The sequence below is a fragment of the Ammospiza caudacuta genome, chromosome 3, assembly GCF_027887145.1.
Source record: "Ammospiza caudacuta isolate bAmmCau1 chromosome 3, bAmmCau1.pri, whole genome shotgun sequence".
NCBI classification, from domain to species: domain Eukaryota; kingdom Metazoa; phylum Chordata; class Aves; order Passeriformes; family Passerellidae; genus Ammospiza; species Ammospiza caudacuta.
In genome coordinates, this window is record NC_080595.1 from 58,368,442 (window position 1) to 58,384,150 (window position 15,709).

General features: G+C 39.3%; 1 protein-coding gene across 1 annotated transcript in view; it reads left to right on the top strand.

Annotated features, from left to right (window-relative positions):
* Positions 1-821: 821 nt before the first annotated feature.
* Positions 822-15,709, top strand: part of IPCEF1 (interaction protein for cytohesin exchange factors 1) — a 37,468-nt gene continuing 22,580 nt past the window's right edge. The window contains exons 1-5 of the mRNA XM_058801487.1: positions 822-837; positions 4,367-4,567; positions 5,230-5,399; positions 13,034-13,107; positions 14,252-14,323. Coding sequence (XP_058657470.1) covers positions 822-837; positions 4,367-4,567; positions 5,230-5,399; positions 13,034-13,107; positions 14,252-14,323 — 533 coding nt within the window. The remainder of the gene's footprint in view (positions 838-4,366; positions 4,568-5,229; positions 5,400-13,033; positions 13,108-14,251; positions 14,324-15,709) is intronic.

Genomic DNA, 15,709 nt, shown 5'->3' on the forward strand with positions numbered 1-15,709 from the left:
GGCAGTGTCTATGCCCTCTATCAAAGTAAAAAATATCACTGGAGAATTGGAAGGATGGAAGTTGATGACTTCTTGTATAAAGAGGACGCTCCTGCCTCATCTAAGAACAAGTTGACTGCCTTCATAATTGAAGAGGAGCTAGATCTGTCCCCTAGAAAGTGACGTGTTTCACTTGAGTGTAAACCATGCAGGTCTGCCAGGAAGAAAAGGTGAGACCCTAAGTGTGTGACTCCCTGCTGCAAGGGACAAAGGACCCACCTGTAGGCCTGACCAGCCATCCAGAAATGTTTGCTGCCTGCGAGGGACCAGGGTCCAGGATGCTGTCCAGAGTCTGCCAAAGCCTGTGCAGCCCTCTGACTTCTATGCCCTGTTGTTATTCCTTTTGAGGACAAAAGATACTGCTAGGGGAAACCAGTATGTGCTGAGGGCCATAGAGCTGGAAAGTAGCTTTGCAGAGAATGGCTTGGGAATCTTGGTGGACATCATGAACCAACAATGTGCCCATGCTGCAAAGAAGGTAAATGGTGTCTTTGGCTACATCAGACAAAGAATTGCCAGCAGATCAAAGGAGGTCATAATTTATTCAGTGCTGCTGAAGCCACCACAGGAGTGCTTTCTCAATATAAGAGACACATGATACACTGAAGAGGCCCAATGAAGGGCCAGAAGAATAATTAAGGGACTGTAGTATTGAAGATGTGAGGAAAGACTGAGTGAACTGGTACTGTTTGCCTTGGAAAACAGGCTCAGGGGAGCTCTTAGCCATGTGCATAAATACCTGAAGGGAGGATCCAAAAAGAGGACGTGGTTTAATGGCCAACATGGTGGTGGTGCTAAGTTGGTGGTCGGACTCAATGATTGTAAAGGTCTTTTCCAACCTTAACGATTCTATGATTCTTTTCAGTGGTGCCCAATGACACCACTGAAAGTGGTGCACACAAGAAGTGATGCACACAAACCAAAACACAGCAGGTTCCCTCTGAACATCAGGAAACCTTTTTTACTGTGAGGATGACTAGGCACTGTCACAGGTTGCCCAGAGAGACTGAAGTGTCCCTATGCTCAGTGAAATGCAAAAGCCAGCAGAAACAGTCCTGGAAAACCAGTTGCAGGTGGAGAGTGGACTTAGATGACCTCCTGAAGTTCCTTCAGTCTTAATCATACTGTGATTCTGTGGAAAAAAAGGACACCTGAACTGACAGAAGCCTCTGCTGAAGTTGTCACTTCTCTCACACATTTTTGCTCATCACTGGAGCCTGCCTGGCACAGAAGTGGAAATGAACTATGCACAGTTTTACAGGCTCCTGGTGTGTTTGCCAAGTGCAGGAGTAATAGAATCTGTGGAGTTCTGCAGGATCACTAGCCCATCCTGTTCAGTCCTTACCAAACCAGAGACTACCAAAATAATTGAAACCTACTCTGTATTACCAGTCTTACACAAAAGTGTAGGTTTTGCAGTTATCCCAGAGCTTTCTGAGAGCTATTACTCTCACATTTCCCTTGGCAAGAAGAAATAGAAGAACATCTGATGTTCTTATCTGTTCAGTTGGACTTGTGCTAATGAAATAAATCACTTCCCATTAGGAAATTTAAAATTATAGGAAAATATCCAGCATTGTTAAAAGCAAAATCATGACTTTTGGTTTAGTTTCAGATTATTCAGTGGCTATGTTTGCTAGTTACAGAATATTCACATCTGAAACTCCTCTTGTACCCCTTGTTTTATTGGTAACAACTCTGCCTTCCACAGTTTTCTCTTTGCTCTGTGCTGGTAAGAATCTCTAGAAAAGTGAAACTTAAAAGTGTCTTTTAATCAATGTTGACCCAGGTCCACTGATATGAAAGATTATTGACTTTTTTATAAAAGAGTTTTCAGTGAAGGAAACTTTAATTCACTTCTTGAAAAAAGTTTTGCCACTGGAGACTTGCTAATGTGTTGTATTCTCATGGAAAATTGAATCCAAACTGTGCTAGAGAGACATTTTATGAATTTTGTGGTAGGTTCATTTAAATATAAGTTTTCTATTGGTTTGAGATGAAAGCAGTTTTACTGAAAACTGTTTGTTTATTTCATAAAGTACCTATCTGACTCCAAACACTATGCTTTGGAGAAAGAGGTTGTTTCTATTTGTTTATAGATCAACAAAATTTGAGAAGGCAATTTTGTGAATCATGCTGCATTTTATTGCTGCATTTGGGGATAAGAGCTTTCTCTTGTGTGGAGCAGAACACATATTTTTTTATAGAATGAAGCTGAGTTTCTGAACAGCACTGAAACACAATCAGAAGTTGCAGAATTCCAGGCTTAATGTTAATTTGTTGAAAATTTGCCTCAATTTTCAGGAATATTTGGAAAGATAATGAGAAATGTATCTTAATTTAAAAAAAATCATTCATCAGTTATTTTGTTAGAGATTTATCACTGATTTTATCCAGGCAAACTAAATACAGTTCTGGCTGTAGAGAAACTGCTCTTCCTTCCACCATTAATTTCCCAACTCCTCCCACAATATATGAAGAAAGGAGGGTTGATTCATCACCCCCATCAACTTGCAGCAGGATACCATCATTGCAGCAGAAAAAGACACGTAAATTTGTAAATTATTTTAGCTAGCCCAAGCTCTTACTAGGTGATCAGTTTTTGCCTCAGTCTGATATACAGTGGGCCCAACAGATGTCTTACATAACATGGGTACAAACTCTTTCCTGACACATGAGCAAGACACCACGCTATTTTTTTTTTAGATCATCAGCCAGGTTGGTGGAAAGATTACTTCCTCCTCAGTTGTGTAGAGAGAGCCACATCCTGCCTCAGAATTGCTCTTTTTTTATGATTTTATATTTGTTAGAGATTAAACGACCCCAATGTAGTGCCATAGCAAAGATGTGATGTTGCTCTAACGCATAGTTTTTGGGCCAGCAGACCTGATTCATACTTGTTTTCCTTATTATCATTTTGGATAGCTCTGAAAGAAAGCAATTAGTTTGTATGACCCATTGATTCCCCGAGGACATACATTATTTCCACGTGTCCTAAATAGGGTATAAGTTTCTTTGGAGTGAAGACATGAAAAGGATGGGGAAAGAGCAGAGTCTCTAATAGAGCTGATGTGTTTTCTTATTGCTTTTCTTTGTGTGTTGTCATGGAGAATAGTCTGAGAGAGAGAGGCAATGGTAGAATAATAAAAAAAAACAATAAGTGAAAAAGGGAAAAAAGAATACTCAGTGTTTAGGCAGGAGCCTGGGATTATTCATGCCTGGTAAAGCCTCCCATAAGAATGTTGTTCAGGTCATGTCAAACAGGCACCAGATAAGCACAGGAGTGCGAGGCACGGCTCTGTGCTCTGTGCTACACGCTGCACAGATCCCCGCTTCAGAAAGTTGTAGCTCTTGTAAATGCTGGTGACAGTGGGCTCTCCTGTCAACCTGCAGATGGTCTAGCTTTACTCACCTTTAACGTGCCTGTGAGAAGAGCCATCAAATTTTTCAAGGGGTATATGAAATGGGGTTTTGTTTTCCTGAGAAGCTGTCTGGCGAGGCGGAGGGGCTACATTAGGGATGTTCATAGCGTAGCTCTGCAGCGGATCAGGTAGCTGGCGGCTTTGCATAGCAACATTGTGGCCAGCATATTAAATCATACCTCTCTTTATGCTGCATTTGTCATCTGGGGGCTTCAAACCCTTCCTAAAAATAGAAAAAAGTGAGTGCTTTAGTTCCCACACTAGAGAAGGAAAGGTTGAGGCAAAGAGAAGTCAAGTACTTTGTCCGCAATCACACAACCAGCCGGTCTGTCTGGGGAGAATTTACTCTAAAAGCCATAGCTTCCATTTTCAATTGCCTCCTTTTTTGTTCTGTGGTCTTCTCTTTTAGTTTCATTTTCTATGTGTTTATGCAGGATTAAATATGTAGACTGCAAATGTGTAAATAAATTCAATTGTGTTATTTTTGAGGTGACTAAAATTTCCATATATTTTGTGTGATTGTTTTTCCTTAGAAAATATTATGAAACTATTTAATAGGGAAAAAATATATGTTCTACATTAAATAAAAAAAGGCAAAAGTGAAGATAGTATTTTTTTTTCTTTTTCAGAATTTCTTAGAATGAGATAAATGACTATCAGTCATCTGGCATGTATTTTAATCTCCCTATGTTTGTAAATCCTCCTTATGGAGCCTAATGAAGCATTAAAATGCTGGAGTTTTAACTTCTATTTTTTAACTACAATTTGGGCAAACACAGCAAAGTAGAAGCTGTCTGTGGATGTGAAACAGGAAGCAGGAGTAGATAGACACGTGTAATAGGATTGTGTTTGCTCTTGCTCAACTAGATATACATCAATTTTAATTAACACGTTTTTTGCTTCAGCTGCTAACGTCCCTTCAGCAGTGAGTGGGTTATGTGTTTCCATCGTGCATATACCACCAGCATCACCACCACGTCCTTCTCTAGCTTCCCCCTCCCCTTTCTACACAAATGTTGCAACACAATCTGAAATTTCCTCTTTTCTTTCCTTCCTGCATTTCTTACAGGTTCCTTTGCGTCAGAAGGCAAAAAAGAAAAGTCAAGGTAATGAGAGATTGTTTTTTCTTTTCTCTCCTGGATTCCTCTTTTGTTATTTTTTTTGTATGTCTTATTCTTGGGAGGGTGAGGATTTTGTACTGCTACTCATTTGGTGAAAATCTGCTTTTTAACTCCACTGATTTTTACACCGATTCTGAGAAAAATGACAACGGGCTGTTCCTTTGGACTAAATCCTTGTGGTATGTTAATTGAATCAAAGCTGTAAATCAGCAAGGTAGAATCAGCTGCCTGCACAGACATACACACTAGTGGTTTTCATGTATTTGGCATAATAGTTTTCTCTAGCTGACTTAAATAGATGTATCATTTTCAGTGCAGCTGTGTGAGGGAAAATATATGCATGCTTCTCTTAAAAGGATCAAAGGCTGTATTTTTAATTTACAAAAACTCGTGTTATCTTAGCATTAATTAGTATCAGCATTATCTATAGCTTACTGTTTAATTTCTGAACATCAGCAAGCCTTTCAAATGAAATTGTGTTACTGTCACAGCCATTATAAAACTGAATTACTTCTAAGTATAATTTAAGACATGCTTGGATGACTTGCTGAGGTTCCTAAGTGAGGATGATATCCTTAATTGGCAGCAACATCTTTCCTGGTAATGCAGTTTTAAGCAAGCACAACACTGTATTTTTAATGGTACAGGGTTCTTTATAATGAGCCGACGGAGGATATCGTGCAAAGAGCTGGGGCAAGCCGATTGCCAAGGATGGCTCTACAAAAAGAAGGAAAAAGGAGCTTTCATTGGCAACAAATGGAAAAAGTTCTGGTGTGTGCTAAAGGAGTCATCGCTGTATTGGTACAGCAGTCAGCTGGTGAGTACGGTGTGCAGGCAGCTCCGGGTGCCAGACAAACAGAATCTGCTGGCACGGACAGAGGGGAACCTGGCGTCACAATTTAGGTGCACCCTGGAGAAGTACAAATAACTGGGTTTATTTCTCAGCCCTGGCACTTCCTGTGATCTGAGAAGTGTCTATATGAATTTGAAACATGCAGAAAGCTATGTGGTTTCTAGTTCAGCAGGTACTTGTGAAATGTTAACTTGCTGTCTGTTTCACCATGTTAAGAGCTCTTCTTTAAGGGCTCTGGTGGCATTTGAACTTGAGAAATGTTTTCCTGGGTACAGACAATTTGCAAACATTTTTCAAAACTCAAAACAGGAATGCTTTTTCACTTCCTATTAATTTAATTTTCAGAAATGTCTCTCCTATCTCTCTTTCCATCCCCTTCCACACTGAGATTATTCTGTTTGTCTTCTTCTGTCTTCTTAGTTTATTTTTCTTTTTTCTTCTATTTTTTTCCTATTTAAATTTATTTGTCCTCTTTTTTTTCTTTCCTTTTTTTTTTTTTTCTTTTCTTTTCAAATAGTAGAGGGCAGTTGGCTTTACTCTGGGCTTGTTTGATTGGGCAGAGAGGATGTTTTGCCCATCCTAGGAAGATTCAGATATAGTTATTCCCTTCACTTTGCGGTCTGGCGCTGCTACCTTTAAAAAACTCTTATCACATTCAAATGATGGGGTGACAGATCTAAGAATTAGGGTGAGAAGAGAATTATAGTATGCCAGCAAAAACATTGTTTGAAAGTCAGCAGCTTCAGTGTTGAATTGTGGATGGGCATGAGGTGCCTTAAATGCAACACAGCTGCTCTGGAAATCAGTATGTCACAGGCACAGCAAAGAATGAAAGGTTGAAGGAACCCTTATTAATTATTAGAGCATTTTAAAAAATATCAAAGGCAATGATCTGGATGATTTTCACTTGTTTATTTACACTGCAGCAATCCCCATCAACATTTTTGCTAGCTGTTTCAGGAAAAAAATACAATAGTTTAAGCCATTTAAAAAACTCCTCATACCCTAAACAAAGCTTTACTCATGTAGACTAATTCACATTCTCCCTTCTGTTGTGAGTATAGTGCTAGTATTTTTTGTGGGGTGGTTTTTTGCTTGTGTGTGTGTGTGAGATATTTTTTCTGTTTGCTTTTTTAAATCCAAATAAAAACTTTGACTGGTACTTCAAGATGATATTAACTATTTCTTCTTGGGGTAAAGGAAAGCAACTCTGCTAGTCTTGGGCTATTGTTTTTTATGATGTTGTGGTAGTCTGATATGGATTGCTTTCAAGACTATGTCAAATACATGCAAAATAGAAAGAAAACAAATAGAAATGTTGTGGAAAAAAAGTTTTGAAAAGGCACTTTTTTCCTTATGCTTACAATATCTCTACTTGAAAGACATGGGGAGGCAATAATACCAATAAGCAGCAGTAATACCTTGCAAAACCTTATTGGCTTTTATAAATCTGTTTGCAGTTGTACTTCTGGCCAAGCTTTAAGAAATGTTAGCTGGCTGGCTGACATGACTTTTTAGACACAGAAAATATCACAAAGGAATAATCCTAAGGAGTAACCAAGATGAGAGGAAATAAAAAATGCAAGACTAGGAAAAAATTGCCTCTGGGAAGAAAAGAGTGATGGGGGAGAGGTGCAAATTCCTCCACTTCCTTCAGTTTTTCTGGCCTGCTTAAATTCCACTCCTGAGATCCAGAAAAACCATGATCATGCTGGTTCCTGTGCTCCTAGATGGCACTTACCCTTTTAGTCCATGCCTAATTCCTGACTGTCACTGACTGTCCCCAAAAGAATAAGGCTGAAAATAAGAGTCAGCCTCATTCCAGTTTATTTCGTTTCCTCTGAAGAGCTAATGTGGCTTCAAAATACCGTTGTCTTGTGTCAGCCCTGAGTTCTCACCTATCACAGTTGTGCTTTAAGCATGATAGCCAGTAGCACCTCTTTGCTTGCAACTTCTGCCAACTCTCACACACTATTTTATGGTAAAAACTCAAAGTTTCTTTGGGCAGCTTAAAGTGCAGCCTCTAAGTAACTATAGGTTCAATCAGTGTTTTCAGAATGTCTGTAACTGTGGGGTTTGGAAAGGAGGAGAGGTGATCTTTGCTAAGGCCTGCTCTCTTAAATTCTTGAGAGCAGAGGCATGCTCAGAGTTGTATGTGGGATCAATTAGAGCCAGATATTCTCACTTCTAGATTGTTGAAAGAGACATAGCAGTGACACATGCTCTTGCTTGCGTGACAAGTCCCTGGCATTAGGACTGCCTGCACTTCCACTCTCTTCAGTGAAGTTAATCCTTGGTCCCAAGGGGCTGTACAAGGTGACAGTCTCAAGTTCTGTTGAAACAGGAGTCCTGCTTCTCACGTGCCTGAGGCTTCCTGAGATGGGCCCTTTTACAGGGGCTGATGTCAAAGGTGGTGATGAAGGACTGGGGCTGATGTCAAAGGGACTGGGGCACACTGGTTGCGTGTAGCTCTGCTTGACCTGCTTGGCTCTGGTGAGAAATGAGCTTGGTTTGTTTGTGGCTGTGTGAAAAGCAGACACTGGCAACTGTAGCATAGCAACAGGGTGCTGGACCTTTTTTCTAATGGAGATGGAGAAAATAGAGAGTGGGTGGAATTTGTATGGGAATGTGCATTATCCTGGCTTTGAGTAGATAACCTCATCTGCGTATCATCTTCTTGGTCAAGTTTGTCTTCATGTGCCTCTGAAGTCTGGATATATCTGTCAGTCTAGCTTAATTTTTCTTCAAGCTACTCTGATTCTGGGTCTCTCATGAGAGGCAGATTTGGATACATTACATAGGACACTTGTGAGAATTTTCAGCTGATATTTCCTTCAATTTAATGTAAAATATTTTGTGAATGCCACAGCTCAAAAGAGTAAAAAATAAATGGGTGACCAATAGCGGATCAGACACCCTAAGAGTCAAGCTTCTCCTTCACTGAAAGAAAGCCAGAGAACACAAGCAAATCTGAATAAATTTTCGATGAGCTAGCTGAGGTCAAGGCCCAGTGGTTTCAGCAGGCTTGGGTAGGCTGCCCTGGAACCTCTTCCCGCACAACCTTCTTCTTTCTATAAAACATGAGACAAGTAAACTTCTCTTTGCAGCACGGAAGCACTCCCAGTCTGGGCAGGGGAAGCTGCTTGGACTAGGAGGAAGCACGGAAGGGCTGGTTTTGCAATGAAAACACAGGACATGTCAGAAAATATATCTGGGCAGTCAGAATTTCTGGGTGCATTCAAGAACATCCAACTCCTTGGACAACTGCTCTTCATTAGTGTTGTTTTTCTGTTGTTTTGTTGTTTTTTTTTTTTTTTTTTTAGTACTGCTCTCTGTAGGCAGCTGCCTTGAAGACAAGTGTTTAAATAGCACAGTTAGTGATCCTGCCTGACCCTTTATCTGTTTCAATTCTCATACTGAAACTCCAGAGGGAATTAGTGCTCCTACATAGGAAGAGGGGTGGTGGGGGAGGATTGTCACGTGGAATCCCAGGCTCCTGGCTTTCTGGGCTTGTTTCGACTGTGTTGGATAGTGTTGGCTGGAATAGGACAAAGGACTGAATGCCTCTGTCTGGTGGGTCTTTAGGTAGCTTGACTGGTTTTCCAAATAGAGTTGAAATAAATTTTTGTGGAATGTCTTAATGGTGGTTGTCATGGGGATACAGCTGAAAAGAAATGTAAATATAAAATTAAAGAGATGCAGGCTGTGATCTGCTGTCACTATTTATCTTTGAACTTTTATTTTTTTCCTCATTCACTGTATTTGAATTGGTCCTCACTCCAACAGCTTTGCTGGAAGCTGTATAATTACAGTCTTTTAAAAGAAAAATATTTTACCTTTGAGTTGTAATAGCTGCTTATGTGGATGAGAAAAAGTCATTGATGTCAGCTGATTGCGCTGAGAGGCTTGGGGACCTATGGCCCAATATCTTACCCAAATTATTCCCAGTTCTATAGGATGCCTCATTGGTGTACTTGGCAGAGAGAAATAAAGACTAAAATGCTGAACTGCTCCTCCAACATCCAAAGCATCTTCTGGGGGCAGTGCTGAAACACTGATGAAGCCATGAGGACTACCCTGATTTGCAGATTGGAGCTCTTCCACAATAACAAGATATTTCATTTTCTAGCACTATGTTTTAAAATCTTGCTGCAACATTGCACTCACTTTAAATGACTTACTAAATCTCCTAAAGCCACAACATTTAGATAACATATTGAGGCAAACTCAAAAGGACATTAGCCTCTTTCATGCATTGTGTTTCATAAATAATTTCTTTTCTTTTCTGAGTGCAAGGCTTTTCCTGTGGAAAAATGGCTACTTTCTTTTTTGCCACAAGAATTTTCACACTTGTTATTAATGAAATCATTTTTCTACAACTTGGAATAGCAAAAACACATATTTGTGTTAGTCTAACCTCCATAAAACCCAAAAGAGATAACAGCTTATTCTTTTAAACATCCTGATTAAGTAGAAAATAGGTCAAGGTTCTTTGTATCTGAGTTTTTAGGGCTATTTTACAGCTTCACATCAAAATCTGAAGGAATCTTGAATGAAACGTGTGAGTTAAATAATAGCATGCTAAAGTCGTGTTAGGGATAACATTTTGTAAGAAAGAAAGAAAGCACTTAGGATTTCTATATGCTTTAAATGTTTTTAAATGACATTTTTATCCTAAGAATGACTGAAAAGATGACTTCCACATGTTCTGTTCCTAGGATTTATTTGGAATTCTATTTGCTGACTGAAATAACACCCTTAAGATTTTTTGTGACTTCTTTTTCTTTTTTCCTTCCTTTTTTCCCTGATAATTATGAAGCTACATACCCATCAAACCCCTCTTTTCTGTTACATAGATGGCCTGTTTTAGATGTGTACAAATAGTGTATTTCACTAATACATAAAATGAAACATGAATTTTTCTTTAAATGAACAAATATGAAATCACAGACAGAATTAGTATAAATTCTGAATGTATTTAGAGAGAATGTGTATGTGAGAACGTAACCTTTTACCAACTGGAACAGGCCAAATACTGCATAAGAAATAGGGGGTTTCTCTGCTGTACAAATTGTTAAAATTAAGGTACTGAAATCAAGGCCTACAGACCTATAGTCATTAGTAATTTAGAGGGAGCTCCCCTAATTTAGATAGAGGAATCTATTTTAATCTAATCTAAATTGCTGATGGATTAAGTCAGTGATTCAAGTCCGATTCCATTTCAGCATTGGTGGGAGTGTTCCAGGTCAGTGTCTCCACACTGGCTTGTGGGGTGCTGGCAATTCACTAGTCCAATACAAAATCCAAACACTCAAATACTTTTGTACATTGACAGTAGAAGGAGTGATTTATCCAATGGCATTTCATGGGCTTAATCCCCTCAGAAATGCCTTTGCAGCACTCTAAACTGTTTATAGGATACAGTCTAGACCAATGGTCACTGCACTGATAGATGGAATTGGTTGAGCTGTAACTGCAGACAGAACATGGAAGAAAGGTCAAGCCTGTCCCAGACCTGAGTCAGCCACTCACTCACCTGATGGTTTACCCAGCTCAGGCCATGGATTTATTGCTGCATGGGTACCTGGGTATATTCCTTCACCCAGAGTCTCGTGGATAACTTTTTCTTAAACTGGGAGTATGGATTCCTACTACAGAGAAGCAACTGGCTTTGTATGCATTTCTCATCCAGCAGTGTGTGCAATAGTGATCGTTGTACCTCGTGGACAGCTTTTTTGAGTTTGGTTCACGGTGTTCTCAGATTGGTCTTGGGAACTAAACAGGAATTTTGGTGTTCCAGATCTAGTAAGTGATCATCTTTTTGGAAAAAAATGCTGGATAATACAATCTCTACTCTTAGTACAGTACAGCCCAGGAATAGTGCTCCTTCATTACTCCCAGTGTTTATTTTCTCATCCTTATATATTTAATATACTATGGATCTGGAATGGTAATACTAGGCTTAGTTAGTTGTCATTTTTGCTCAATGACTTTAGGCTCATGAAATTCCAACCTGTGTAATGGAAACAAAAGCTCCCCAAGCTAATCACTAAACAAGTTTTACAGATACAAATACAATCAGAAAGTGTTAAAAGCCCAAGTAGCTAATAAGCACTTTTTCATACAAATATTACAAAATGAAACTTTTTCAGCCCAGATGTAAAAATTTTTTTTTTTTCTCCTTTACTGAAAGAAAATAAGAAAAACCCCTTCCACTGGTGCTGTGTCTGCGTCTTGGAGCAGCAAAACCATTTATTAGTGATGATGTGAAATATAAACTTCTCACATGAATGTTTAATACATGTAAATGACAGGAATGATGGTTAGTCCATGATTTACTGTATACCAAAGAGCAGATATGCAGATGTGCGGGGAAGCCACCCACTGAAGTAACCATTCTGTGTCAACATTTCAGTTCTTGGAGATTCATACTTTCAAGCATTAAAGCTCAAAGACTTGTCTTGATGAACATCTTTTTATAGTCTGATCATATTCATGCATAATGAGACTTGAGATACTGTCACTCATCTTCATTTATCCTCTGCCTTTGTAATTGTTGTGTGTATTTTATCTGCTTTAACTCAGTGTACATTTTCAGAATTTTAATGTGTCTACTAGCAATGGCTGGGAGCAGCAAAAATGTAATTCAGGAACGAGCACTCTGTGTTTTGGAAAGTAGGTTTTTTCCTGACATTTTGTCCTACAGACTTTTGTCGACATTATATATTCACTTCATCTTAGAGGGACTCCTAACATCATTGCAGATGACCAGGTGTATGTAGATGGATGTAGTAAGGAAGATGTTTCTGCCTCAAATGTTTCAGTTTCAGGCAGCACAAACAGGAGTTTGAGGCTTGTCACTTCAGTTTCTCAGCTCTGACTCAGAGTCCTGCTGACTGAGAGCAGAGACGTCAATGCTCAGTAAAGCTCCTGGCATGCAGAAAGGGCTGACGGTATAAACAGGGTGCTGAAAATGTAAATTTAAATATCTGCCTGGATATTGCTACCTCTTGCACCATGCCTGCAAATTTCTGGGGTTAGTGATAGTTGGGTGACCAAAGCGCTCTGAGTCTGCAGTGTTTAACCACAGAACTCAGCTGTGTGGGATGGGAGCCACCTGCATTGCCTCTGCCTTGCTCGTGTACAGGTCACCCTGCAAAATGGTCCATGCTACAATTACACAGGGGACACCCTTCTCCATTTCTACTTAGAATCATATTGGGGCACTTCTGAGCTGTATTTTTCAGCTCTACATCGGTCATGTTTGTGTAAGATACACACATGCTGTCATGGCACAAACCCACCTTTGAGACTGTAGGTGCCATCTAGACCTGAACAGGTGATATAACCCTTGTTCATCCTTGCTAGGCAACAAAATCTATGCTTACACTCTGCCACTTGCACCCCAGATTTGCTGGTATAGAAATATTCCATCAGGCGTTAATCTGTCCCCATGGTGATGAGCATATATTTTCACAGTATAAAAAGCTGTCAAAAACAAGCACTTGCGTGTTAAATATTATTCAGCATTGGAGTCTACTAGTTTACCAGTTGGTTGATGTGGTGATATTCAATTATTTTTTTTTCTTTTATGGAAGGCTGAAAAAGCAGAAGGATTTATAAGACTTCCAGACTTCAGTGTGGATCGAGCAATTGAATGCAAAAAAAAGCAGTAAGTTTATCTCTTGTTCCCAGTTTTGCATGATTTTTACAAAATTGCAAGGAGTGAGCCTCAGTAGTCTTTGACAATGAACAACACATTATTTATACAATGTGTTGTATAAATAATGAGATATTAATTGAGCTACTGAAAGAAAACCATATTGCAAAAACATTTTTTTGAAAAATCTCTGCCAGATGTGCTTTGCTAAAACCACAAATAAAAAAAGAACAGATGAGAGATGAGTGTGCCAAAGGCTTTCTTTTCCTTTTTTTTTCATTTGCTATTTATGACTAGACTGTAATTCTCAGATCCCCCTCTTAGTTGAGGAGGTCAGCAGTGGTGCAAGTAATGCTGCATACCTCCAAGCCTGAACTATTATTTAGGCGGCTGTGGTGCAACTGAGCTTGGGCTGTACTTGAGGCCTTTGATTGTGCAGGGAATAAATACTTTCTTTAGCAGGGTGCCCATTCAAAAATATTGTCTCCAAACTCCATCTGCAGAACTGACTTCCAGCTGCTTCTGAGTACACTTCAAAGGTTGGGAGGGGTGTTGCTGTTGTTCAAAGTTATAAAGTGCAGCATGGTTTTAATAGTGTCCCTCAAGAAAAAAATCTTCGTTCTTCAGATGGAGAAGTTAGAAGAGCCAGTCACTGTTCACCCACTGTGTGCTGCTTGTGATTTTACTGCGTCACATGTCCCTTCCCTCAGCCATCAGTTTTCCATGCTTTGGAGGTCACAGCCTGATTGACCACAGCACATGGAAGCTGTTCCATGTCTTGGGTCACTACTGGTGTTTTCTTCCAGCATTTTTCAAGTTCGCTTTGCATCTCAGAGCTGGAGAAAGCAAAATTGCACATAGTATTTGCAGTATGAGAAGGCAGCAAAGTTATGTAATGAAATAATGGAAGACTTTGTTTTATTCTTTATTCCTTTCCTCAGTTCCTGTAGTTTATACTCTCTGAATAGTGTGTGGCCTAGGAAATGAGCTAAAAATAGACTAGAGTTTTAAAGAAAGAGCTGCATTGATGGACAAGCTAATCTGGATTAATACAGTGGAGTGAATAAATATTTTAAATAATTCATTCAGCTATTATTTTTTCTTTCTTATGGAAACTATTTTTCTTCATATCTCTTATCTTTTTCTTTCCCTAAAGTGCTATTAAGATCAGCCACCCACAGATCAAGACATTTTATTTTGCGGCAGAAAATGTTCTGGAAATGAACACGTAAGTAGGAGCGACTGGTCGTGTTTCATCCTGTCTCATGCCTGAGAGCACCCTTTGAAAGTTCATTCTTTCACTGTCAAGCAGTCGTTGACATAGTTATTTGGGGAATTACTGAGTCTAATTTTTCTGGTCACTGAATGGAAGAAAACTATTGCTCTTTGTTCACTAATTATGATTGAAATCAGAATCGCTTAATTAGCCCAATTTTGGTGCTAATCTTCCCAGCATTTGCTGGTATAAATCCCTTTCTGTTAGAGTGGTGTTAAGATTTGATAGCAAGTACAGCACCTGGGAAGAAGTGAGGGGAGAAAAGAAAGAGAGAGAAAAGTACCAGAAGTGATCTGGGACTAGAATATAACAGTTTCTGATTTCAGACTATTGTATCAGCTAACTGGGAGGGTTAGAGGGATAGAAAGGTCTGTTTCCTTTATGTAAATTAGCATTAACTTCAGCATCAAACTGTGCTGTAGTTGAATGATTCTCATGGCAGGTCAGAAATTTTCTTTCCACAAATGGTCCAGAAGATTAACAACCAAATAGTTCACAATGGGAGAAGTAAAAATGGATATGAATACTGCCATTTTAGAAACCACTGAGCTATCAAAAAGATATTATTTTCTACTAATCTACATTTGGATGATTGAGATATATCTCATATCTTTGCCCTTTTTACTTCAGACTGCAGTCTTTTCTCTATGCTATTGCATTAAATGGCCAAATACTGGATACAAAGAAGTGCAATTTAAATGGGAAGAGAGCTCCTGCAATAGTCGGGTCAGGATTTTCATCATGGCTCTACTGGTGACCTTTGTGTGATTTTTCACAGGGCAATGACTACTCATTCCCTCTATAAATGAGAGACCTCATACATATTTGCCACAATAGAAAAAGAGAGAGGTTGAGAGAATGTGTGTGACCTTCTGAAAGTTCTATAGGTACAGAAATGTACAATATTACAGTAGTGTATGTCCCTAGATATGTATTAATAAATCTGTACTCTACAGATGCCTACAAGTAAATATAGATTTAAAGAATCTATTGCCCTTTGCAAGTTGGAGCAGCATAGAGCATTCTGGTGGGGAGACAACCATGCATTTTGTTGCTCCTGCACTTCCCACCAGAGCTCCTGAATGGAGCGACAAGATCCTGAGCCAGATTGTATGTGGATGACTGAGAATGAGGGACAGCTGGACAGGAATATTTCAGTAGAGAGGGTAACCCTAGTTAAGAGAGAAGAGATGGAAGGATGTCTGGAGAAGGAAAATTAGAGCTAATGGAGGATATTAGTAAGTGCTAACAGCCAGTTTGGAGCCCAGCTGGAAATTCTCATATGAAAAATGCTTAGTCTCCTGTGAGTCAGTGATTGAAATCTAAGCAGGTGTCTCA